General features: G+C 38.8%; 1 protein-coding gene across 4 annotated transcripts in view; it reads right to left on the bottom strand.

Annotated features, from left to right (window-relative positions):
* Phactr1 (phosphatase and actin regulator 1) overlaps positions 1-24,860 on the bottom strand; it is a 512,176-nt gene extending 487,316 nt beyond the window's left edge. The window contains exons 1-3 of one of the 4 annotated variants that reach the window (XM_013073205.3): positions 24,672-24,860; positions 23,856-24,063; positions 22,755-22,906 (exon numbers count right to left, since the gene is read on the bottom strand). In XM_013073205.3, coding sequence (XP_012928659.1) covers positions 22,755-22,857 — 103 coding nt within the window. In that variant the 5' untranslated portion in view covers positions 22,858-22,906; positions 23,856-24,063; positions 24,672-24,860. Of the gene's footprint in view, positions 1-22,754; positions 22,907-23,158; positions 23,584-23,855; positions 24,064-24,671 lie in introns of those variants that run through there. The other 3 variants (XM_004847676.4, XM_087181168.1, XM_013073203.3) reach the window with 3 other exon arrangements.
* Positions 24,861-25,208: the final 348 nt, after the last annotated feature.

Genomic DNA, 25,208 nt, shown 5'->3' with positions numbered 1-25,208 from the left:
AATGTAAGCGTATTGTAGACCTGAAATGTACCGAATTTAAGAAAAAGAAAAATGTGTCTGCCATTGACCTTGCAGCTTCCCCTGTCTCCACCACACTATTTCTTTGCCACTCTGTTTAACCTTCCCGTGGAACTCTAGGACTTTCTGGGTCCAGTTTTTACTCTCAAGTCCCTTCTTTCATCCCAGCACTGGTTTCTATTCTCATCACTCCATCAACACTATTTTAAAAGGTCAATGTCTTTCTAACAATTAGATCCATCCTTTTCTTGGTTTCTTTGAAGTATTTAGCAATCTATCCCTCTTGAAGTTGTCCCCTCCTTTAGCCTTCCAGTCCTGGACTGCCTCCCTAGCCACTTAAGTTCTAACTGTTGGTCAGTTCTAATCTGAAACTGCTTTTTGCATTCAGGGCTCTTGACAATTTGACTTCAATTGGTCCTTAAATCCTGTCTTCCATTATCTACCTTTAGGCTACTGAGAATTGGCCCAAGTCTGGCTCATTTCTGCACCTGTACCTATGCTCATGTAAATACATGACAAATTTCTTTGCTATACACTTTTCATGAATGCTCTACTGACATTTTTGAATGAAGGAAAGGAGGGAAGGTGGGGAGAGCCCATGGAGAGAAGGGAAAAATGGGGAGGAGGGCTAGATAACTAATGGGTGGCTACATTGGGAACCAAGACCATGTCTGCCTGATTTCAAGTCCTGTGTCCTTAGTGAGCAGTCAGTGTCCACATGGAATTAGTTGCAATCTCTACCCCACCAGAGATTCCAAAATCCTCAAATTTTCAAGTCCCTCATATAAAACAGCGTAGCATTTCCATAGAATTATACACATCTTATTGTATGCTTTAAATCATCATTAGATTCTACATAATTCTTATAATGTAAATGCTATATAAATAATTGTTATACTGTATTGTTTAGGGAATAACAAGAAAAACAAAACATTTGTATATATTTCATACAGATGTGCTTTTTTTTCTAATATTGCTGCTGTTGATTTTGTATATGAGGAACTCATGCATATGGAATACTGATGGTGTATTGATTTTCTTAGTACATATATTTGGTGTACTAGCCACATTTTAAAATTACTTTTCTATGACTTCTGCCTTACCATTATATCACATTTATTTTCTGTTAAACACAGATTAAAAATAGATCCTCTTATTCCAAGAGACAACAAGAGGGATCTTTGGCTTATCAAGTGAATTATGAAAGTTAATATTTTTACATGCTAATCAGGCTGTAAACCAACAGTATAATTATAACATTTAGGTTTAGGTTGTTAAGGGAGTGCAAAAGGTAAGGAAATAAACTCAAACAGTTGTATAAACTATATCTCCATTGAAATAACGCACCGTGATTTGTTCAAAATGCATGGGATTTCCCATCCCTTTGTATTTTTATTCATTAGCCAAGTTTACAGAAAAATGCTAAAGTCATTTGCAGAAATGGCTAGCCTTACATTTCCCAATGTTGCTCTGATTTTATATATCCACGGTTTTGATATAGAGACCTACATCTTTGAAACACTGTTTCTTATTTATGTAACACTTTAGAGGATTGGTGTTATGGTTTATACCTAGCTGTCCCCCCAAAGGCTCATGAGCTCATAGGTGAGGCTTTTAGGAGAGATGAAAGCATGGAGGGAAGTATGATGAATTGAAAACTAAATATGATGTTGGGAGGTAAAGCCTGGTCAGTGGGTTGCTAGGGGTGTGACCAGGGATCACACGTCTCCCTGTCCCTGGGTATCTCTCCCCCCCTCTGTCTCTCTCCTTCCTGTCTGCCTTCTGCCATACCCCTGTGACATGCCAGCCGGCCTTGGAACCAGCTTGACTAGGGACTGAAACATCTACAAAGTGTGAGCCAAAATAAACCTTTCCTTTAAGTTGCAGGTACCAGGTACTGTGTTTTGGTGATGAGAAAGTGACTAAGACACCTGGGAACTTAATATTTTTACTACTTCTGGCTTAACCCCTCTTCAAAGGGGTTTAAATGTACGTTCATACTATTTCATTACCAATTATTTTATTATTGAAGTAATTCTAGAAAGATCTACTTTTGATGAAAATGGACATAAAATACTTTATCTTTTTTCCATGCTCTTGAATTCTTTTATGACGTTTCATTCCTGATTATTATCTTCCATCGGAAAATGATTATCTTCCATTTAGTTTGCCTTTAATTATTTTTTTATTCTCTTTTCACTTTGCCCTCTTCTTCACATTTGTCTTCCACTCTCTCTAAGAGTCCTTTCACAGAATCAATCTGTTTTCTTGAACCCCACTCTTATCCTGTATGAATGGCTCCTGTTTGTGGACTTGTCATGAGATTTCCAGTCTTTACTCTTGAAGATTCCTTTTATGTTCATGACTCTGTATTATAAAGTATTTGATGACTCATGGAAAGAATATGGGGATGGGAGTCTGGGATGGTGCGTGCTGATCCTAGGATCACCACTCTGTCACTGGGTCACACTGGACAAGTCACTCTGCCAGGATGGGCCTCAGTTAAGTAACAAAATGCAAGGGTCAAATAACGTGACCTTAAATGTCCCACCTAATCCCAACTCTATAATTATTTGTAGCTATTCTTATATTTCTACTCCTTTCAATAAACATCGATGACATCTTTTATCTCTTAATCTAAAAATACACATTTTCCCCTTTGGTCTCTAATGATGCTTGGAATTTCTATTTCCTTAAAGTGATTTCATATTATCTAAGTCTATTTTATGAAACTTTGAATCCTCTAAAATCTAGTTATTCCCTCATTTATTCCATCATGTGACAATGTCCATATGATTGGGTGTGCACTGATGTGGATATGAGTATGTATATAGAAAGGATTGAATTCAACAGTGACCTCAACAATTTACAAATATAGTTTTTGAGAATTATTGCTTCTTTCTAAAATATGACTTTACCTAGGAAAAGACATTTTTTCCTTTCCAAAGCCAGTCAATAATTTAAAACTCTAATTTCTCATTTTTGATGGCTAAGTAGTGCTAAATGGATGCACACTGAGTCGATATTCTTAAGTGAAATAAATAGGGCACACATATGTAAATGCCAAATAGTTTCTCTACTGTGAGAAACTGAAAGTGTAAATAAGGACTACAAGGTATGAAATATATGAAATAGGAAGAAAAGGGGCAAAGGGGAGGGGGAAGTGGGAGGGGTAGGGGAAAGGAAAGAAGAGAAAGGAATTAATATGAGGAAATGGAACAATGGAAACAAAGTCTTTGTAAATAGGGAGGGATGAAGGGGTTGAAGGGAAGGCAGGGGAAGGGTGAAAAATAAGAACCAAGAGAGATTATGTAAAGGTGCAAATTTCCAATGATGAATGTCATTATATTGTACACCTAAAATGTACCAATTAAAGGATATACAAAAAAAATTTAAAACTCTAGATCATTACATGTATATTTTCCAGAGCTAGAACCAAAACAAGAGAAGCACAATATGGTACTCAAAAAATATTTTATATAACTATCAATGCATGGAAGAGACTGGAGGTGGGAAAAGGAGAAAAAAATAAGGTTGCACTATTCCAATCTTATTAAGAAAATTGTGCAAGTGAGTAAAATGTATCCCCTAAAATAGTGTTTAACGTGTGTTTCTAGAATACTCTTATATCTGAGTACTTGGAATACTTGCAAAATATGTATTTTCCTAGGTTCCTCATGTAAACCTACTGAACCAGAATTTTAGGGATGAGATCCATGCACTGAGGTTTTCAGGAGTCTCCCACTATGCCCACTGTCACCACTTCTATTCGATATTGTTCTAAGAGTCCTGGATAGAGCAAGAAGGCAAGCAAAAGAAATTTAAGAGGTAAAAAACTGATTTGAAAGCAAGAATAAAATTGTTATGAATGTGTACATACAGAATCCTTAAGAATCCACAGTCTCACTGGATGTAATGTTAGTATGAAATATCAATTTTATTTCTATGTACTAGCAAATTTTAAAAATAAAATTTTAAATATCATTTACAATAGCATCAAAAAACTGAATAAACTTAACAAAAGATAAGCAAGACCTCTACATAAAGAACTAGAAAATATGCTGAAAGAAGTTAAGAAGGCCTAAATAAATTGGAAATAGGGGAAATACACAAGGATTGAAAGCATCAAGAATTGAAAACATGGTTTGAAAGATACAGTACTGTTAAGGCAGCAATCTCTTCTAATTGATCTATAGTATCAATGAAATTCCAATCATGTCTCTGCTTTTTTTCTTTGAATTTGAAAAGCTGATTTGACACTGCATATTAAAACACAAAGGGAGAAAACTAGACTGCACAATCTTGGAAAAGGAGAAGAAACTTGTAGGATTTGCAATAGATAGTTTTAATAATTATGACAAAGGCACAGAATATGGCAAGAATGTAAGATAAGTGGACCAGTAGAAGAGAACAGAATATCCTAAAATAATCTCAAGTATGAACAGTCATTTAACTATGACAAAATTCTGACCACAGTGTAGTGGGATGGGCTTTTTCATAAATAGTTCTTGCCTCCTTACATACTCAGGGTAGAAGATAATAAATCTTCATCCCTACCTCATACCACACACAAAATCCAACTCCAAATGGATTGTGGATTTAAATGTAAGAGACAAACACTAACATTTCTAGAAGAAATGTTTTTCACAGGAAAATATTTTTATGGGTTTAGCAAAGATTTTTAAATAGCACTGACCATAAAAGTAGGATGTGCCATTAAAAATAATAACTGTTTATCACAAGACACCATTAAATGTGACATATCAAAATATGTGGGACATACCTACAATAGTACATCAAATACTTACTTTGAGAAAAAGAAAGGTCTCAAATCAGTAATCAAAACTCCTGCCTCAGAAACTTAGAAAAAGAGGAGAAAAAAATTCAAATCAAGCAGGCGAAGGAATTAATAAAAATAAAAGCAGAAGTCAGTAAAATTGAAAACAGAAAAACAACAAACAGATGAAACAAAAAAGTCATTCCTCAAAAATAAATCAATAAAGTTGACTAGCCTGTAGCAAGAGTAACAAAGATAAAAAGAGAAGATACAACTTATCAACACCAGCAGTAACAAAGGGGTTATCACTATGGATCCTTTAGCCATAAGAGAATATTAGCAGAATACTATATGCCACAACTTGGTAGAAATAAACTATAAGCACACTTATTTTTTTAAGAAACACTATTATGAGAGTGAAAAGGAAACCTGCAGACTTGGACCCAGACTACACAATAAATCCTTAAACAATAAGAAAAAGACTTGACCAGACATTTCACCAAAAGACATTATGCAAGTGACAATGAGCATATGAATGGGCTCATAGGTAAGTTGAAATTGTAACCTCAGTGGCTAAAATTTAAGAATCATTCAATTCTGATGATTGCTGAGGATATGGAAGAATTGGAGTATTCAGCCATTTTTGATCAAATATAAACTCGAAAATCACTTTGGAAAACTATGCATTTAAATAAACATAGATAAAACCATATATATATATATATATATATATTTTCCAAGCATGTCCATAATAGATTTTCTTAAAATGGCCAGAAACAATCCAGATGGCCATCAGTGGAAAAAATATAAAAGTAATTGTAATAGTTTGAGTATCATACTACATAAAAATGAAAAAGAACAAATTATGGCTATAAGTAGTAATGTGGGGGAATCCCATAGACGTAATGTTGAGTAAACAATCCGTTTTTAAAGAGAATTCATTGTATAAGTCCACTTATTTGGAGTTCAAGAATAAGCAAGGGTCATATGCTGTGATAGAAGATTGATGAGTATTATGGTTTAGGTCTAAAATATCCCCCAAATTCCCACGTGTGTGTGGAAGGTGATTGGATCTCAGGGTTGCTCATCAGTGGGTTCATCCATTGATAAACCGAGTAGCCAAATACTCTCTTAAGAGCTGGGACCCGGTTGGAGGGGGTTCACTGGGGGAGGCATGACCTGAAAAAGTAGATTCTTCTCTTCCCTGTTCCTCCTCTATCTCTCTGCTTCCTGGATGCAGGGGATGAGCACATTTCCTCCCCCAGGCCCCCTGCCATCCAGTTTCTATGTTGGAGCCAGCTGACCATGGACTACGGTCATGAGCCAAAACAAACCTCCCTCCCTTTAAGTTGTGGCTATTGGGTATTTTGTCCCAGTGATGAGAAAGTGGTTAAGACGTGGAAGAGATTAAATTAAAATATGAATGTTACATTTACTACAGTTTATAGGTGTGTTGTGGTTATGAAGAAGACTAAACCAATTCTTAGAAAATGCACACTAAAGTAGTAAAAATACAGAGCCATGATAGTTCAGAAGTATATGAATGTAGACACACACAGACACACACATATGTTTGTATTCTAGATAGATACATAGAGATGAGAGCCAGAAATGATGGAAACAGGCGGGAGACGACTGGGTGAGATGTCATCAGTAAGTGAGTATGAGGCAAGAGTACATAGGTGTTCTTTGTACTATTTTGTGTGTGCAACTCTTCTGTCGGTTTTAATTTAGTTCTATTGAAAGTTAGAGTGCTAAAATAACATTTATTCCTTTTTATTTTGGAGAGTTTTCAAAGATTAGAGATAATACTCCATATTTATTTTAAATTTTCCTGAAAAATTATCATTGTCAGATACTTCCACAGGCTGTGGAAAAGTACAGTTTTGATATGAAGAGTTGCAGTTCTAGATTTATCAGAGATCCTTGAATTTTTGTTAAAAATTGACATGGGAACTATCACAAAGAATCAACAACTGGGATCTCATCTTATTAAAAAGCTTTTGCTTAGCAAGAGAAACCATCAACAGAGTGAAGAGACAATGCACAATGTGGGAAAAAAATTTTTACCAGCTGTTCTTCGGACAAAGGACTACTATCTAGAATACATAAAGAACTCAAAAAAATAGACACCCTAAATTTAAAGACCTAGTCCAAAAAATGGGCCTTTGAAATGAATAGAGATTTCTCAGATGAAGAAGTAGAAACAGCAAATAAATATATGAAAAAATGCTCAATATCACTGGACATCCGTGAGATGCAAATGAAAACACACTGAGATTCCACCTCACGCCAGGAAGAGTGGCTGCTTTCAAGAAATTAACCAATAACAAATGCTGGCAGGGGTGTGGGGAAAAAGGAACCCGTCTCTACTGTTGGTGGGAGTGCAGACTGGTGCAACCACTGTGGAAATCAATGTGGAGATAGCTCAAAAAACTAAAACCAGAGGTTCCATTTGACCCAGCTATCCCCTTCTTGATGTCTTCCCAAGAGAATTAAAAGCATCATACCACAATGAAATATGTATACCCATGTTCACACATGTTTGCACAGTTTGTAATAGCTAAATCCTGGAAACAGCCCAAATGCCCATCCCCTGGTGATTGGATAGAGAAGATGCATTTTTTAAAATAAAATGGAGTACTAGTTAGCCATAAAGATAAACTAGAGTCATTTACAGCTAAATGGATGCATATTGAGACCATACTTTTAAGTGAAATAATAGGACACACATGTATAAAACCAAATTGTTTCTCTGGTGTGAGAAAAAAAGTGTCAATGAGGTCTAAAATGTATAATAGATATTATGAAACAGGAAGAAAATGTCAAAGAGGAAGGGGAACTAGGAAGGGAGGGTAGGGGAAAGGAAAGAAGGGAAAGAAAAAAATAAGAAAAGTAGGAAGTTATGGAAACAAAACTTCTGTGGATAGGGAGGGGTGGAAAGGAAAGAAGGGGAATGGGAAAAAATAAGAACCAAGATACATCACATACACATACAAACTCCCTATGATGAATGTCATCATAATGTACACCTAAACTGTACCAATAAACTCAATGAATAAAAAAAAATGACTCTTGTGTTTTTAAGTCAAGCAGACTCAGAATCTGGGCTGGATAGATTTGAGTATATTTCACTACTTTTCATATCTAACATGTTACAAATATAAGAACTTTTACACCTCGCAATTAAATCCAGTACAATGTCATCAATTACAATGATGATATTGAAAGCCATTCATGTAGAAAATACAAAATGTAAACGATGGGGATAAGCAGTATTAACTATAATGTCAATGCAACTTGTCGTAGTGACTTGTATATCTTAAATAGGTTTATCATAAATATATCTAAAATGTTTTTTGGACTGGCTTTTTATTGCAACTAATTTAGTGTATAGATCCTGGAACATTTTTCTTTTTCTATATTTATAGAAAGTTTTCTAGAGAACCAAAAATCTGAGGAACTACTACTGGTTCATCTTAGTTCTCTCTGCTTAATTTATCATTAAAGGAGCAGTCTGCTTCATACAGTTCTAGTGTTATTCCCTTTTATTTCTGGCTAATTTTGTAGGGTAACCCCATCAGGGAGAAGAGTGGATGTCTTGCTGGATCTAGTAACCTTGTTCTGACTCTTCTTTAAGGCTTAGAAATCTAGATTTTCTTTCTTTCTTTTTTATGAGTACATATTTACAGTACATAATGATTAATTCACCTTGGGGAACTGGTACAGATACATAACACAAGTTAATTCCTTTTTTATCCCTTTCCTTTGCCCTCTCTCCAAGTCTTGGTCTCCTTCCCTTTTGCAAAAGATTTATCTTCCCATCCTATTATCTTTTATTGTGTTCTTTATTTGTATTTTGAGTTTTTCATTTAGGAAATACCATGCAATGTCTAAGCCTGGGTGTCTCATTTATTTTATTTAACATTATGGTCTCAAAGTGCATCCACTGTCCTTGAATTGATGCCAGGGTAAAAGTGATATCTAAACTATTCAATGTCTAACCTAACATTGGCAAGGCAATCCTCTCTTAGATGGCCTATATTTTGATTTATGCAATATTATGAGATATATTAACAAGACCTGTTTGTGGATAGGAGCTGTTTTCTTTCTCTTTAGAAATTTCTGCTCCCTTAAAGACTTTGTGTGTGGTGGTAACCAGCCTCCACCATGGCACCCAGTGATCCCGAACTCTTGGTATCCAGCCCTTGTGTAACCCCATCCTGCAGTGAATCAGTGTTGGTTTCTGTGACCACTAAAATATGGTGGAAGTGGTGATATATCATTTTTACAGTTAGAGCATAACAATACTGTAGTTTGTACCTTGCTTTCCCTTTGAATCCCTTGCTTTGGGAAAGCCAGCTACAATGTCATGGGGACACCTATGGTGCCGATGAAGAGGCTCATGTGACAAGGAACCCAGGTCTCCTGTCAAGTGTCATGTGCAAAAACCACCTGGGGATCCCAGTGAAACCTTCAGGTCACTGCAGCCCTAGCCAATAGCTTGATTGTCACCTGAGACCCTGAACCAGAACTGCTGTCAAAAACAATCCCCAATTTCTGACCCACAAGACATATGAAATAATAAGTAGTTGTTGTTTTAAGCCACTAAGTTTTAGAATAATTTGATATGAAGCAATAGATAAGTAATGCCATGGGTTCTCATGGACCCACAGAATCAGTCCTAAGTACATAGATGTTGTCTTTGTGCATCAGAAAACCAAAATCTTAACCAGTTTGATGGATCAATTGACAAATTTCAAGACAGTGAAGATCCAAAGAACAACAAAATGACAGAGAAAATTCTGGTGGATAAATCTCTTTTCCTTTTCTTCCCCATCTTTGGCTGCCTGAACTGTGCCCACCTATCATGCAGAAATGATTTTATCCCACCCCTCTCCAGCACCACTAAGAGAATTAGTATCTTCCTCTTTCTTTATTTCTTCCAACCTGTGACACTGTGTTTTTACTTCATATAAATATTTAAGCAAGCTAACAAGGATGTTATATTCCTTTCAGAAAACATGAATGACTGGTTAACAACAGAACAAGCTTTGAGGCTGGCCTCCCTGAGTTTGCATCCAAATTTTAGACTTAATAGTTGCATGGTCTCATTTGAGTCACTGTTCTTTAGGCACCTATTGAGATGAGACTAACACAAGACCCATATCCTAGGACCACTACGAGGATTCGATCATGTAATCCATACAGAGTCACTGAGAAGGAAATGCTTGATAAGAGTTTATAATGTTAGAAATATTTCTATGAGCCAGTTCCCAGGAAGGCTGTGGCTGTGAAATTAAACCTTGGCAAAATTCCCAAGCTTAATACTTATTAGATCTTGTTTTTTAAAAAAGTTAGCTTTCTAAGCTTTGATTTCCTCATATGTACACTAAAAATAAAATGAACTCTTTTACTGGGCCTTGGGAGGATAAAACATTATGTAACAAATGTAAAACACCTAACACAGAGCCTGACAAATGGTAGGCGGGAAACAAATGTTCACTGCTTCCTTTCCTCCCAGTTTCTTAAAGTAGACACTGTGCAGAGTGACTGGGGGCTGGCTGCGAAAACATGCTAGATGCAGAAAAGGAAAATGTGCTTCAAGATTTAGCTGTTGAATTGAGTTGGACATAAACTCAAGCAGTTTTCTATTATTTAAATACTGAATATGTCTGCTTAAGATATACAAGTCACTTTTCCAATCTTATCTAATAGTACAGGTAATAGCGAGCCTTATTCATTTTAATTTGGTGTTTTCTGCATGGTTGACTTGCAATATAGATGGTAATTAATGACATAATTTAAATCCTAAAGGTCCTAATGTCCCTAAATCACGTTCATTGTACAAAAGGGTGACCTATTCATGCAAAGATCTTTGCATAGCAAACTGCTGAGCTTGACTGCCTGCAAAAAAGCTCAGAAGTAAAAACTGTGTATGGGCTTGAGTCTGTTGGTGGTCCTTATATAAGAGGACAACAGTGTGTAGAGAGACATGGACAGGAGATTGAGTTCTTTCTAGCTCCTGACTTAGTTACCACCATCTAGTAGCTTTCTGACTTAGTTACCCCACCCTAGAAAGGAAGGGTGTGGTAGGGGACACTAGAAAAACAAATGTTTGAATCTTGTTTCTATCTCTTCCTAGTTGAATGGTATTAAGTCAATTTTTGATCCTTCTGAGGAACTTTAACTTCATACAAGTTGGGGTCAGTAATGTTTAACTCGAAAGTTTACGGTTTGGAGTAAAATAAATATGCATATTTTCTGCCACATGTTAGAGTTTAATAAACAATCTTGGCTTTCCTTTCTTCCTGAGGCTCAGTTTTATCATCTGTAAAGCCAGCTATTTCCATTAAGTATTCTCTGGCTGTAATGTTCTATTATGATGATGATTATACTGTTAAATGAAACATTCCAAAGATCTAGGAACTTGCTAATTGTCGGTAAGGAAGTGCTACATCTCCCTTTTAATAAGAATAAGAGCAGGTTGTGGTTGTGGAGAGGGAAAACACAACAATTCCTTAATATATGCGTCTAGAAGGGAAGGACTGCCTGATATAGATTAGGTGGATATTTGATTTGTATTCTGTTGTGTCTACACATGGGCTGATGACAGTAATCAGATCACAGAGTATTAGTCAGAGACTCTGGCTAGTAAATAATGACAGAATAGATCCAGGGACATCAGCCCAGTTGGTGAAGTCACCTTTGGGACAAAATCTAAGCATGGTTGACCTGTCTTTCTTAGCCCAAACTGTATCTGATTATTTCATATATCAGTTAAAACCAACAAACAATTCCAAGGTAAGAATTATTTTTATTATTTTAAAAATTAAAACAGAAAATTAAAGATAATAAATTTAAGGAACTTTATATACATTTAATAAGTATGCATGTGCATGGTATGTTCATGTGTATAAAAAGAATGTAAGGATATTCACCACATTGGAAGATATACCTATTTTTAGATGATAGGGTTAGTTGAGCTTTGTTTTGCTTTGTTTACTTATATTGTCTAAATTTTCTATAGTTACATTTTGCATTGGTCATGAGAGGGAAAATGAATTATAAGAAATTTCCATGAGGATTTAAGCAAATTGCCCTTAGAAGCAAATTGTATACCTTGCAATTCAAATTAGGAGACAGAGACTCCATCATCCCCTTGTGATAATTTCCAAGTAAATAAAGGCAGCATGTCCCTTTAAGAAGCTCACCATAATAGTATAAAATGAGTCAGTTACCACATCTATACTTCATGGCACTGAGACACTCTATCTTTGAATGTGTGGAGATTCAGGGACATCTGCGTACCTCCAAATATCTGTTCATGTCTTTGCTAGGTGTGTCCTCATCTCCAATATCATATAGGACTAAAAGATATAATGGGAAGAACCAAACAATTTGAGATTATATTTCTGGCTTCATTCATTTAGCTGTGTGACCTTGAGAAGTGTTTGATTATTGGAACATGAAATAACTCACATACTCTATAAATTTTCTTTTTGTGGATCAAATGAGACAAAAAATAAATACCAACCCCCTAACACATAGTGTGAGTCCTCCTCCTATCCTGCTTTCCTTTTGCAACCTCAGGGTACACAGCCACAGTACTGAGCCAGCAAGCGATATGGGGTCATTGTCAAAATCAATCTCGCAGTGTGGTATTTGGTGTGTGTCTTGCTTTCCAAAGACAGGAGACAGTGGTGCTAAGCCAAGTAGTTTCTTCACTGCCTTTGCCTATCAGATTTAGTCACCAAACAGAACAGAAGATCTTACTGCACAGGTTCAAAAGAAAAGTAAGTTCTATTTTAACCAGCTATGGTTGATTATTTAAAAAATTTTCCCCTCCTTTGCACCATTCTGGGACAAACTATAGTTCTATATAGAGATTGAGGTGCTTGGAATTTTTAAAACTTGTTTCCTTGAGATGACTCCTACATGGTAACCCAGAAGGTTGCCTCTTATGGAAACATGAGCCAAAATTTCCAGTAATTTTGGTAATTGCAAATGTTTCTTTCATGTAAATATTTTCAGTGGACCTTTAATTTTGAGTACTAGCACTAAGGAGAAAATGTTGCATTTATAATAAAAAAGTTTTAACTTATAAGATATTTTAAAAATAATATCCCAATACTCTAAATAATATGAAAGCAAAATTAAAGGCCCAATGGAACCACATATTCAGAAGCAGATGGAAAACATGCGAGTGAAATGATTTCAGGAATTACCAGGATCACAGAATATTCTGTACACCAGGCTTTACACCTACAGAACTTTGTCCATACTGGTAAGCTAGGGATACAATAGAAGGTCTCTAAATTCAATATCTTGTAAACTGAATTCCCCACCACCTGATTCTCTTCCAAAAATCCCTCTCTCGGGAACAGCTTCGTCGTTATCCAGTGGGCCTCAAGACACCCTCTAAGAGCCGTATGAAACACCTCTCTTTCTCTTGCTGGCCACTCACTATCGCTGCACATAATCTGGAAAGAACCTTCTTAATATTTCCAGGGTTCTCTCCTTCTGAATTCATTCTGTTCCCTGTCCCCAGACCTTGTTCCCTTTTTGTTTGGATGACTGCAGCGGCCACCTAACAGTTCTCTTGTATCTGTAGCTTCAGATCATTCTCTGCCGTCTGTCCTCCACATCTGTGACCTGATCTAAACACTGATCTCCTCTACATTAGATTCTTCAGAGGATTCAGTATTAGCTTTGGAACTCCTTAGTATAGCGTACAAAGCCTTGCCTGCGTTCACTGTTCACAGCAGCCTACTATTCTGCCTCTTCACTCTTAATCTCTGCAATAACCTCTCAGTCCAGCAATAGGGTTACATTCCCTTTTCCTCTAATGCAGCTGCCTTCTCATAATCCTGCTTCAGCACATGCTACCTTACACTGTCCAGAAGATTCTTTGTTCTCCCTTACTAATCAAAATGCAAGTTAATTGGCATTTCGTGTTGGATGTCCCCTGGAACACACATCTACCTCTCTGATACACCAGAGTTTGCTATAAATTCATAGGAAATAAATATAGTTTTGCTAATGCTACCTTGCGGTAAAACTATAAGGAGGATTATTTTAAAATATAATAGTAATCTTATTTTAAAAATGAAAATTTTGGTGCTTTTTCTTGTTCTTATGTTTTAAGACTGTTTCACATTTCCGCAGGGCCCTGTAATTTGAAGTAGGAATGAATATTGGAAAGAAGGGATCAGGAAGTATGGGGTCTCCCTTGGGGAATCTGAAGCCCTGCCCCTTTCCTCCTAGGCTTGATAAGATTAAAGATAATCAGTATAAGTGCTAGTATTTCTCAAGTGTGGATTAAGTGCTTGAGTTTTGCTTATTCCTTTATATTTCTCTGTTCCCTGTTTCCAGACTTGAGATACTCCTATATTACTTTATGCATTTTGTTACAACTGTAATTATTTACTCAATGATTTTCTTTAAATGGACTTCGTCTAGTTTTTCTTGCAAATATTCCACATGTATGCAATGTTCACTATATTTTTGTATTTCACTTGAATATTTTTATTTAGGCTTTTCTAAAACACAATACATTATTATAATACAAAAGTTCATGTATTATCTGAAAGTTACATATTGCACCATAGTTTGTGAAATGCTATTTTGTTTCACTTAATCTTCAACATTGCCCACTGGGTTAAGACCTCTAATTAACTATCATTTGCATTCAAAAGAGAAAAATGAGGCAAAAGAAGATTAAATGACTTGCCTAATCTCACAAATTAGGAAGTAGCAATTATAGTTTGAGCTCAAAGCTCTAAAGTCTTAAAACACTGTAAAATTCTTCAGCCAATGTGAAAAATTATTTCATTCCTAATTGTAATATAGCAAATTCTCAAATGTACATCAGAGGGGTGGAAAGTAAATGCAAAACATTTTAATAGCTGTGCGGGGTTGATTTCACTCTTCATCTTTTGCCAAAGGCTTTATCTTTGTTATGCTTTTTTAATTGAAGTAAAGATACATCTTGAAGATCTGATCAATTCCAGTACTTCAAAACTCCAGTTTAACACCAGAGATCTGTCAGGAGCTTTGTATGAGTGGGTACATCTAATTGCTTACTGAGAAATTCTTAAAGATATTAAAAATGGAATTGGCTCGGAGCTGATTTTGATATGCTAGGTTCCCCATCCTCCCTTCTGCTAGTATAGGCACAGAGGGTGGTACTGAAATTTTTTTTTTAAACATTTTTTGGCAAATGAGGAGTGAGAATTCTTCCCTAGGACCTGTGCATTGTTTATGCTAATTGGGTCAAGGCTGGTGCTGGCTGAGTGTGGGTAGCATTTTAATCCTCTCTCTCATCTGCCTTATGTGAGAGTAGGAGTTATTAAATGATCAGAATTATTTCATACCACCTTCTTCTCTGTCTCACCCTCTCATTTGCTGGCTTCCTCTTGTTCTCATACCTTACTTTATAGAGGAGCCCAAATCCCAATACACACGAAAGCAGCTGCTTGCCTGGAGGCCAGGCACAAAGAGCATGGGAAGACTGTTCGAGGCACCAAGAGTGTGCCTTGTTGCGCAGGGAGCTGTCCTGTCCCCAGGGCACTCTCCGGAAGCGGGGCTTGGACTTCATGGTCCTCTACACATCCATGCAAATGGCAGACCAGCTATCTCGGCAATATTTTCCTCTTGATCTGCTTTCCATCCCTCCCTCACACATAATGTTCCCTGTATTAAATACAGGTTTGGAGAGCCTGGCTGTGAGCAATTAGAGGTCTAAAATGGAACGTGTGGGAAGTTAGGAGGGGAGGTGTGCTCCTTACTTTGTCATCCCTGAGGGAAGCACAGCATGCAGCTTCCTAACTGAATTTATAGAGAAAAACACCAAAGACCAAGAATTTCTTGAAGGTGATTGCTAGAGCACTATGAAAACAAGACTAGAAATATTTCTTGCAGTAGTAGGGAGTGAACCCAGGGCCTGGTGCATGCTGGAGAAGCTGTCTACCACTGAGCGACATCTCCAGCCCATTAAAAAATGTTTTGAGACAGGGTCTTGGTGTGTTGCCCAGGGTGGCTTCAAACATGTATTCTTTCTGCCTCAGCTTCCCAAGTAGCTGAGATTACAGGCATGCACCACCATGCTTGGCAAGACTAGAAATTATTCTCTTTTTTTTTTCTTTTTTTTTTTTTTGGTACCGGGGATTGAACTCAGGCCCTTCTGCTTGCAAGGCAGGCAGCAGAACCACTGAGCTAAAATCCCCAGCCCTATTCTTTTTTAATAAGACAAGGGTCTGGAAAATAGTATGATTACATGCAAGCTACATGTACTTGGATAATGGATCAACAAAAATATAGGCAGGATATCACTGTGGGGCAGGAAATTTGGTCGACTTTGCAGTGTTGGTCCTACAGGGCTCTGAGTGGCAGGTGGGAGGACATCAGGTTGGTGAATGGAAAAGGTTATCATCCAGTTGGGAATCACATCCCAAAGAGGGATTGAGTTGCCTTGTGATGTTTGCTCCTGCCTCAGCCTTTATGGAACAAATCACACCTGTAGGTCCAGATATGAGCCATACTCAAAGCCATGGCATGAAGGTCTCAGGGGACAGGGACAGAGAAGACAACCTAGCACTGGATCCTAAAGCACCATGGCTATGTGGACCATGGCAAACTGTGAACCAGTGAGTGATTCTCATAGAGTATTTCCAGCTTGGGGCTTAGGTGGGTGATTCCGTTGAGTCTGGCTGGAAACAGGAGTGTACCTGGAAGCTGCTTTGAAAGTCAATTGGGCAAAAAGTGTAAGGGCCTTGTCTAGAAAGTAAAGGTCTAAAGAAGGGAGGGAAAGATATCTCAAGTAAGGTGCATACATTAATTGCCAGTCTCCTGAATGTATTCAGAGCAGCTTGGGGGGGAATTGTTAGGGATGGAACCTGGGATCTTGCACATACCAGGGAAGCACTCTACCACTAAGCCACACTCCAGGCCTTTTAAAATCTTATTTGAGGCAGGATCTTGCCAAGATGCCCAGGCTGTATTTGAACTTGTGATCCTCCTACCTCAGCCCTCTGAGTAGGTGGCATTACAGATGTGCCACTGTGCCCAGTTTGGAGCAGCTTTTGAATTGAGCTCAATTAAGTTCGTAAGAGTAAAAGCTGAGAAATTGTCTATTCTACAACTCTACTTTTAGGTGGAATAAAAACTCAATCATCACAGACTTCAGGAACTGCTGAAGATTTATTCTAAAAAGTTAAATTTCTCTGATAGTATGCCTAAATTCTTCATGTTATATTTTGTTTTTCCTTTTGATTTTTGAAAATTTTCTTCTGTTTTATAGGAAACATATCAAAGTTGATGACTTCCTTCTATTTCCTTTATCTCTGTGTATTCAAGCATTGTATTTTATAATTCTTTCTTTTGTTATTATGTAGTTTCCATTTCCAACTAAAAATTTCAGTTCTTTAATAGTATTAGGTCCCATTTTCAAACCTTGAATCCTCAAATACATTCTCTAAATCCAAAGTTTCTCTTTGTGAGTACAGATTTAGGCATTTTCATTTCATTGCTTCAGTGGAGACACTGAATACATCTTAATGCTTCTACTGTGTACCAAGAATGATGAGAGCATCAAGAGAATGGTAGAGATCATTGCAGAGGAGGTAGGTGACACTTATGTACCAATAAAACAATGGTATAAATAATTCATCAATAGAAGCAGATAATATAGTGAACACTAGAAAGGGATGCCTCATTTGCTTCTCAAAAATCTCTGTGGCTTTGGAGCTGGGACAGTTTTGATGGACAGGTTAAGCCACTTATGGGAGCTTGTGGGTCTGTTCAGTGGTGGAAACACAATGTGGAATACATGTGGACTCATGCACCCTGGCAATAGCTGGACTATAGGCTTGAACAGAACACTGTGGGAGAAAGTTCTGGAAATCTCAGGCAAATCTTCACAGAGAAAGGGACATTGAGAATGGTCCTTGTATTACATATGGGACACGGAAAGAACATGAGCATATTTGTGTTAATGACTTCCAATTAGTTAAGTGCTACCCAATGTCTTTGTCTCCTGGGGCCATGTTGAAAAGCTCCCAGAGATGCAGCGTTTAGGGTTAGAGAACATTGAACTCAAAGCTAAAGATTAAAAAACCTGTGTTCTGACAGATTTCACAGGGTGGGCAAAAGGTGAAAGTGGGAGGGGGCTGGGGAGAAATGGTTGACAGAGGGATTTTGATGAATTCCCTCTATTTCCAAAAACAACTTACAGGGACTCTAAGCCGCACTGTGACATTCATCAGTTGTCAAAGCTGGCATTTCCCTTTGTGGAGCGAGACAATGCAGAGGAAAAAAGGGTGCATTATAAAGAGGAACAATGACTGAGCATCTGCTTCCAATCCCAAGAATTATGTAAAATGATAGAAGAGGGGAAAGTGTTACCAGGAGCCATAAATTGGGTTGTCCAGTGACTTTAGTCAATTGGCTGTCTTATAATTTATGTTCCCTTCAGAAAAGAATTGAATGTTCAAGGATATTGATTGTCTGAGAAAACAGAAGAAAACTCTGGCATCATAGGAAGGGCGTGAGGGTGGAAAGATGAGATCTGGCTCTTGTTTGCTTCCTCTCCTGATTAGCTGTATGGGCACCGGCGGTTCCACTCTAAGCCCCAGCCTCACTGTCTCTGGAGTGTGATTTGGTCACCAACCTTACTTTCCTGGATCTACAGTGTTGCCCAAAAGGTGCCTCTCTCCAGCATGCAGGATGAGGTACTTAAACAAAATAACTTGGGGTTTGGAGTCAACACACTTGAACTGAAGTCCTAGCTTTACTACTTTTCAAGGTTCTTCACCATGTCCAGCAGTAACTTTCTAACCCATAACATTCACCTAATACTGTAATTCCTATTTCCCAAAGTTTCTCTGAAGATGAAGAATACATAAAGTGCAGCCCCTAATACATCTGTTTAAAGTCCACTTGACCTTTTCCAATGGTTTGGATTCATTTCATAGGAAAGTCCTACATAGAAAAGATATTCAGGTAAGAAAGGCATGGTATGATAAGGACTTGCTTTACTATGAAATGACAGGTCTGAAGTTCTCAGTCCTGGCTGCCCACTGGAATCCCTAAGGGGCAATGAAAAGGACATTTGTGGTGCTCAACACAGGCTGATTTCTTTGCACTCCAGTGGGACTCCAGTGGGACTCCAGTGAGACTCCAGCCTTGAAATCATAAAACCTCTCCAGGTATTTCTAATGTGCACTGGAATACAATCTTTGCTTCTCAAAACTTTTAGTATAGGTTAGCTGGAGAAGTTGTGAAAATGCAAGTTGAGTCTCTAAGTCTAGGATGGGCTCTGTGATTCTGCAGATAAGGGAGGGGCTGACTGTGTAGGACCACAGTCTGCAAGTGACTGATGGATCCCAATGGTGGTTCTCAACTCTCAGCATTCATTTCTATAACCCAGGAGCTCGTCAGAAACATAGCACTAGGGCCTGGATCTGGCCCTCAAGGGTCTGCCTCAGTTTAGGAAGGAGCCTGTGAGAATCAGTGGTCTACAATGCTTATTTCCACCCAAAAATCCCATGATGCTAGTTTTGTGATTTTATAACATAACTTCTGTCCTAGTTCGGTTGTTCATTATAAAAGGACAGCATTGAATATGGAGTTTGTGGGACAGCATTGTCAGAAATCTGATAGGTAAGTGACCTCAAATTATGGGATGTCAAGACATGGCTGATCTCTGAAGTAACATGTATTTCTAGAGTACTATTTTTGTGAGTGAAAGTGGGCCTCAGGAGAACTCTTCTGTGCTAGTAGGACTTACTGCGGAATGACCACTCACAGAGCAGAGCATTCTCCACTGACAGCAGAAAAACAAGATGCCCCTGTACTTTTTCCTGCTCTCCACAACACATCATGTCTGCTTTTTGAAAGTAGAATCTCCAGAGAAGCAACTGATTTCCTGAACTCAGCATCAAACCAAAGAAAAGTGGAGATGGAAGAAAATAACAGCCTGCTTCATTTAGCAAAATGGATCACTGATCTTGAAAATTGCATGGACTTCCAAAAGAATCTGACTGCTTTTTTCCTTGATTTTTTTCTCACTCTCTAAGATTCTTCTTGTGCTAACTAGCTAAGACATCCTCTATTTAGGAACAGGATTTTTGCCACTTTCCAAGAAAAAAATTAAAGAACTCTATGAGGCTTTCAAAAAACGTAATTCTGAAATTGTTGCTCTGGATAAGCATTTTGTACATAATCAATATAGCAGGTACTGTTTTGCCTAGAATTTTATGTATCTGTAAATACCATAAATTCACTGAAGGGCAACTCTGGAAAGTGAGACAGAAAAAGAAAAGATCTCCGATTTCTTGTTTCCCCCTTTGGAAGTATTTGCATCAGCCAGAACACTTGATCAGTCTATAGAAAGAGCTGCATGACAATCAGAGTGGACAGGTGGGAAATGACATCAACTCATGACAGGTTAGTCAGCGGGGTCTGAGGTCACCAAAGTCCCAGGTTCCTAACTCTGCACTCTGCTCCCAATTTGACCTTCTTCAATCCAGGACCATTTGGCTTCCCTGTGCATACATGTGTGTGTGTGTGTGTGTGTGTGTGTGCACACTTGTGATGCGTGTGTCTCTGTGTAGTACTGAGTACTGAACCCAGGCCCTTTACACTGAAATATACTCAGCCTATTAAGTTTGAGGCAGGCTCTCACTAAGTCAGCTGGGCTCAAACTTGCAGCCTCTTGACCTTGCCAGTACTTCTCTGACCTGGGCTATGCTGGCAGAGTCCACAGCTGCTGTGGAGTGAGATTCAGCCTTATGGCCCCAGATGACCTTCTCAACAAGTGGTCACCATGCCGCCCCGTCCTCCTTCCCTTGGTCACAGAGCCATGCCACTGGTGAGATACGTTGTTGGTCATTACTGCAAACCTTGAGTGTGTGTGGAAAGGGAAGGGTGCAGGCTGCAGTGCTCCAGCCCTCACCCATTCACCTGGCGCCCTTGGCACTATCTGCCTCTAATGCCCAGGATAGGTTCTTAAGCATGGGTCCCTAGAGTGAAGTTCCGGGTTGCTTACCACTGCTGGCATTTTTGGTTCAAATGCAAACTTCGAGGCCTCTGAACCCCTGGATCTCTGATTCAGAGAGTCTAGGGGATTCACAACACTGGACCAGATGTGTGCTGAGTCCCCACCCTCCTGCAAACCTAGGACTCCTTCACTGGAACATCATCCTGGTACCCTCAAGCAAACGTGATTCTGGAGAGCAGCAGCAGCTTATGCTACCACCTCCCATGCATTTTCCAGTCGCTCCAGCTCTGGTGTCTAAGCCACAGTCACTGATGGTGACAATTCTGACCACTCCGCCCCCAGCTCCATCTGCTGACAGTCACCAGGCTGCCTTGAATTCTCTGAGCCTCCCACATGCTGCCCGTTTTTGTTCTGTAAAAGCCGGAAGCCCATGGTCTTCTCAAAAGTTTAACCCATCCCCACTGCAAGCAAGACAAAGTGGACATCTGTATTCTCTATAATTAACTGCTGCTCCCTTTCTCACTCTGCCCACAGCTGTGCTCCTCAGGTGCACGGCTCCGCCTTGGAACATGGTGCTCTCATTCGAGTGGCACGGAGCAGATGCAGCAGGGTGCAAATGCAGGACTGGTGCTGAGAAGGAGCCTTGTCTCACGCCCTCCCTCCCAGCCACAGCTCTGCAGCCACTTTTGCGTCTTCCTGCTGCAGACCCTGAACAGGCTGAGCCTCTCTACCTTCTTTTTCCCCACTAAGACTTTTACATCTCTGAAAGTGAGAGGGGTGGTACTGGCTCCGTCCTCCCAGAGGGATGAGGATTAGCTGTTGTATCGCTTTTGCTAATTGAAGCTGTGGTGCTGAGCACACAGATGCAAGCAAACCCACCAGATCATTTCTAGCCCCTCTTGACTTCAAAGGACTGCTTGTGTCCTGGAAACCAGAAGCAAGGGAGAAGCAGGTTTGCAACCCCTTGAGGTTGCCACAAGCGATTAGTTCCAGAATGAGTTAAAAATTCAGAAGAGAAAACCAGGGAAGAATATTATCAGTGTCCAGTGTGAAGTCCCCATCACGTAGAAGTGAAAGATACTGAGATTATAAAGCCACTATTTTTCTTCCTAGCTCTGCTTTGTGACTTCCAGGAATTCATCTACTTTTTTTTATTAAAGAATAGAGACATTGTCATCTTTCTCAGTGTACCATTGGGACATGCCCATCATTCAGGTTCATTGACTGGACAACTTAAATATTCCATAGAAAATAGAATTCATGCTTTAAAAAGTCTCTGATATATCAGGAGATCTGATAAAGCTCTCCAGTTTCTTTCATTACCCTGACATGGTAGCCAACATTGTACATGCACCCTGAATAGAAGAACTCGTACCTGAAGCCTAACTGATCACCTTGAACAAAGTAATGAACATGTGCACATTGGCCACATGTCGCAAAACTGATGTTCCTTACTGCTCCCTGGATATGCAATGTCAATTTTCCAAGGCAATAGCTGAAATCATCTGAAATACATCAGGAAGCTATACAAGGTCTATGTTTATCTCAGGAACCCTTAGTCTAACCGGATTCCACCCAGCTAGGTCAGGGTGCCTTAAGATATCCTCCCTTGCAGTGGCTGTAAACTTAAAAGTTTTTCAGGAAGGAAAAATATCCTGGATTCGCTTTCAGTCTTTGGCTCAAGGTGGTGGGAGTTGTTTTCTAACTCAGCTTTCTGAGAAACATTTGTACCTATAGTCAGGTACATTTTGTTTTACCACCTTCAGCAAGTGTGGATTTATTTATTCTATTACATGCCCATCCCAATTCCAGCAGCCTTTTGGAGAGGTTATCAATTCAGAAATACCAGCTGTTAAACTTCTGGGACACAACTTAAACTCGTCCAGCCTGCACTGCACTATTAACACAAAGCTAGTGTGTACATGAGAGAACTTTCCTCTTTTCTTCCCATTTTATTACCTTGAGCTCCTTGACTGTAGAAGAATCTTTGAGCTGACTCCACATCCAAGAGTCTATGAGCAGACTCGACATCCAGAAAGTAATCCATTTTGGGATAATCCATCTTTATGTTTCAGTCACAGAATTTTGAGATAAAGTATTTACTTGAATTCCTATAGAGGAAAAATCCATAATATTTTAGATGGAAAATTGTTGAATAAGAATATCCCATTATAAATAAAAAGAATATCCCATTATAATAGCCCACTATTTGAACGACATTTCCAATTCTAAGACAACCCCTATAGCCACCAACAGAGCTTTCCTGTTATAGGAGAAAATCCAACCTTTAGCCAACATTTATTAAAAGTAATATATTCTATTCAAGAAAAACAGACAATTCAGGCTAGAGAGAGACAACATACCAGTTTTTTCCTTGGTGTGTATCAACTGGAAAATATACTGTTAAATTCTCACTCTATCCATTTTCAAAGGTCTATCTGGTAAATGGCATCAGTAAATGTCAGGCATCCTGAGAGTTGATCCTCAATTGATCTGGAGATGTTCAGATTCTCCTCCAGCAGGGAGAATCGCTTGGGAATCCAACCCTCAGCTCATAGATGCCTTGCATCTATGACACTCACTGACTTGTTTGCTGGAGAAATGCCTTGAGTTCCTTCCTTTTCAGCAATTCCCTCCAGCGCATTTTATAAAGTGCTACATGATCCTCACCTGCCTGCACCTGACACAGCCTGCTTTTGAGAAAGATTTGCAGTTGGCAGAGCAGTGACAATTATTGCAGCCTTGCAAGAATCCCTATAGCATTACCATGCAGAGCCTGTCAGGAACTAAACCACTTCATCAAAACACATCCAGCCTCCTGGGTTCCTTTTCTGAGCCCACAGAGCCTTTCCTTGATATTTACACAAATGAAGCATCTCTATTTCTGCATGATGTTTTTAAAGAAAACATTAACACAACAGTCATTAAAATCAAGCTCAGACAGGCTAATACAACTGGTTTCTTTTTCTAAAGATACACATTTTAACTTAAGAAACCAAGTCCGGTAAGGGGAAACTTTTAAAAATATCCAAACATACCCCAACAACAAAGCATACTTACTGCAAAAATATGAAGGCTACCTGTCGGCAGTCAAACAAGAGCAGTTTCATCCAGATGTCACTAAATATTCCCGGTGAAAGTAAACAATTTTGATTGTTTGATTAGGTCAGTGATGAATAATGCATTCCATCCACTGGACTTCCTTTATCAGATAAATGGCCAGAGCGTGTTACCATAGCAACAGAAGGTGACGCCAGCCTCAGCCTCCCTGTGAAGAAAGAAAATTACCAGTTTCCAGTGTAAAACTTTGGCAGAAAACCATCAAAATCTATATGTAGATTTTACATCATCCGAGGCTATTCCCTACCCTACCCCCATGTCTTGTGCAGAGAGAAGTGATATAGTCATTGAAAAACCAGATTTCTGGTTTAATCATTCATTTTTTATAATCCTAAATCCCAGGTTGATTTGTAATCACAACAGAATAGTACATTAAATGGTTAAAAAAATCAGTAGGAGAAAGTTGTCTAGACAATGTTGGAGGGTTTCAGCTCCTACAGTAAAGGTGACCTGGGGGCGGGGGGTGCAGGGAATGGGAGTGATGGTAAGCAAAGGCAATGTTAGTAAGCATATGTTCAACGTCCCCCTGCTATAATTAATACACAGAAGCAGTTACCGGCATCTCGGCTGAAAATAACTCCTTCTGTGAATCAGTCACTGGAAGCAGCTTAAAAAGCTGCTTGAAATTTCCCAGATTTTGAAAGATGTGTAATAATATAGGTCTTAGTGGGGGGATTCCCCCACCTCTGTAAAGGAACGATAGCCACAAAGGTATAACCCATAACAGGAGGACCCTTAAAGCTGGCAGATACTCACCAGAACTTGTTCACCCTTTGCAACAGGACACAGGAGAGCATCAAAGACAGCTAAGCAAAACAGCTGAGGCTGCCAGCCCAAATGAGCTGCTCCTAATTTTCCCTTCAGTCTCAAGTTGAAAGCACAGAGTGGAGGAAAGTGATGGATTTTCCCATTTTATATCGTGATGAAATGCAACCCCTAAGAAGAGATCTGAGTGGAGCTGCTTTTTAGAACACATTTGACTGCTAATTTAAGAAAATTGAAAGGTTTTGTTTTACTGTCTTTTATGTGTTCTTCTCTGCTACCCCCTCAATTTAATTTGCATTTAAAATTATTCTCATGTCTCCTGGGCTCTACAAGGTGTGGAACACTTTCTAATCATGAAGGCTGCTCTGGTAGGGTTAGGTGCAACCCCACTTTTATTCTGAGCTACAAAACAGGGTGGGTTGTTAAAATTGTGAGCTGCTTTCTGCAGAGAAATATAGGGCCACATTTAGTTTTAGACCCTCCTTATTCCCCTGGTTTTCTTCTTCCTGCTTCTGGATATGTGGCCAA

The sequence above is a fragment of the Heterocephalus glaber genome, unplaced genomic scaffold, assembly GCF_053883595.1.
Source record: "Heterocephalus glaber isolate CG9 unplaced genomic scaffold, H.glaber_assembly_v1.0 deba00001472, whole genome shotgun sequence".
NCBI classification, from domain to species: Eukaryota; Metazoa; Chordata; class Mammalia; order Rodentia; family Bathyergidae; genus Heterocephalus; species Heterocephalus glaber.
Note: the sequence above shows the minus strand (reverse complement) of the source record. Positions and strands in the feature narration are given on the sequence as shown.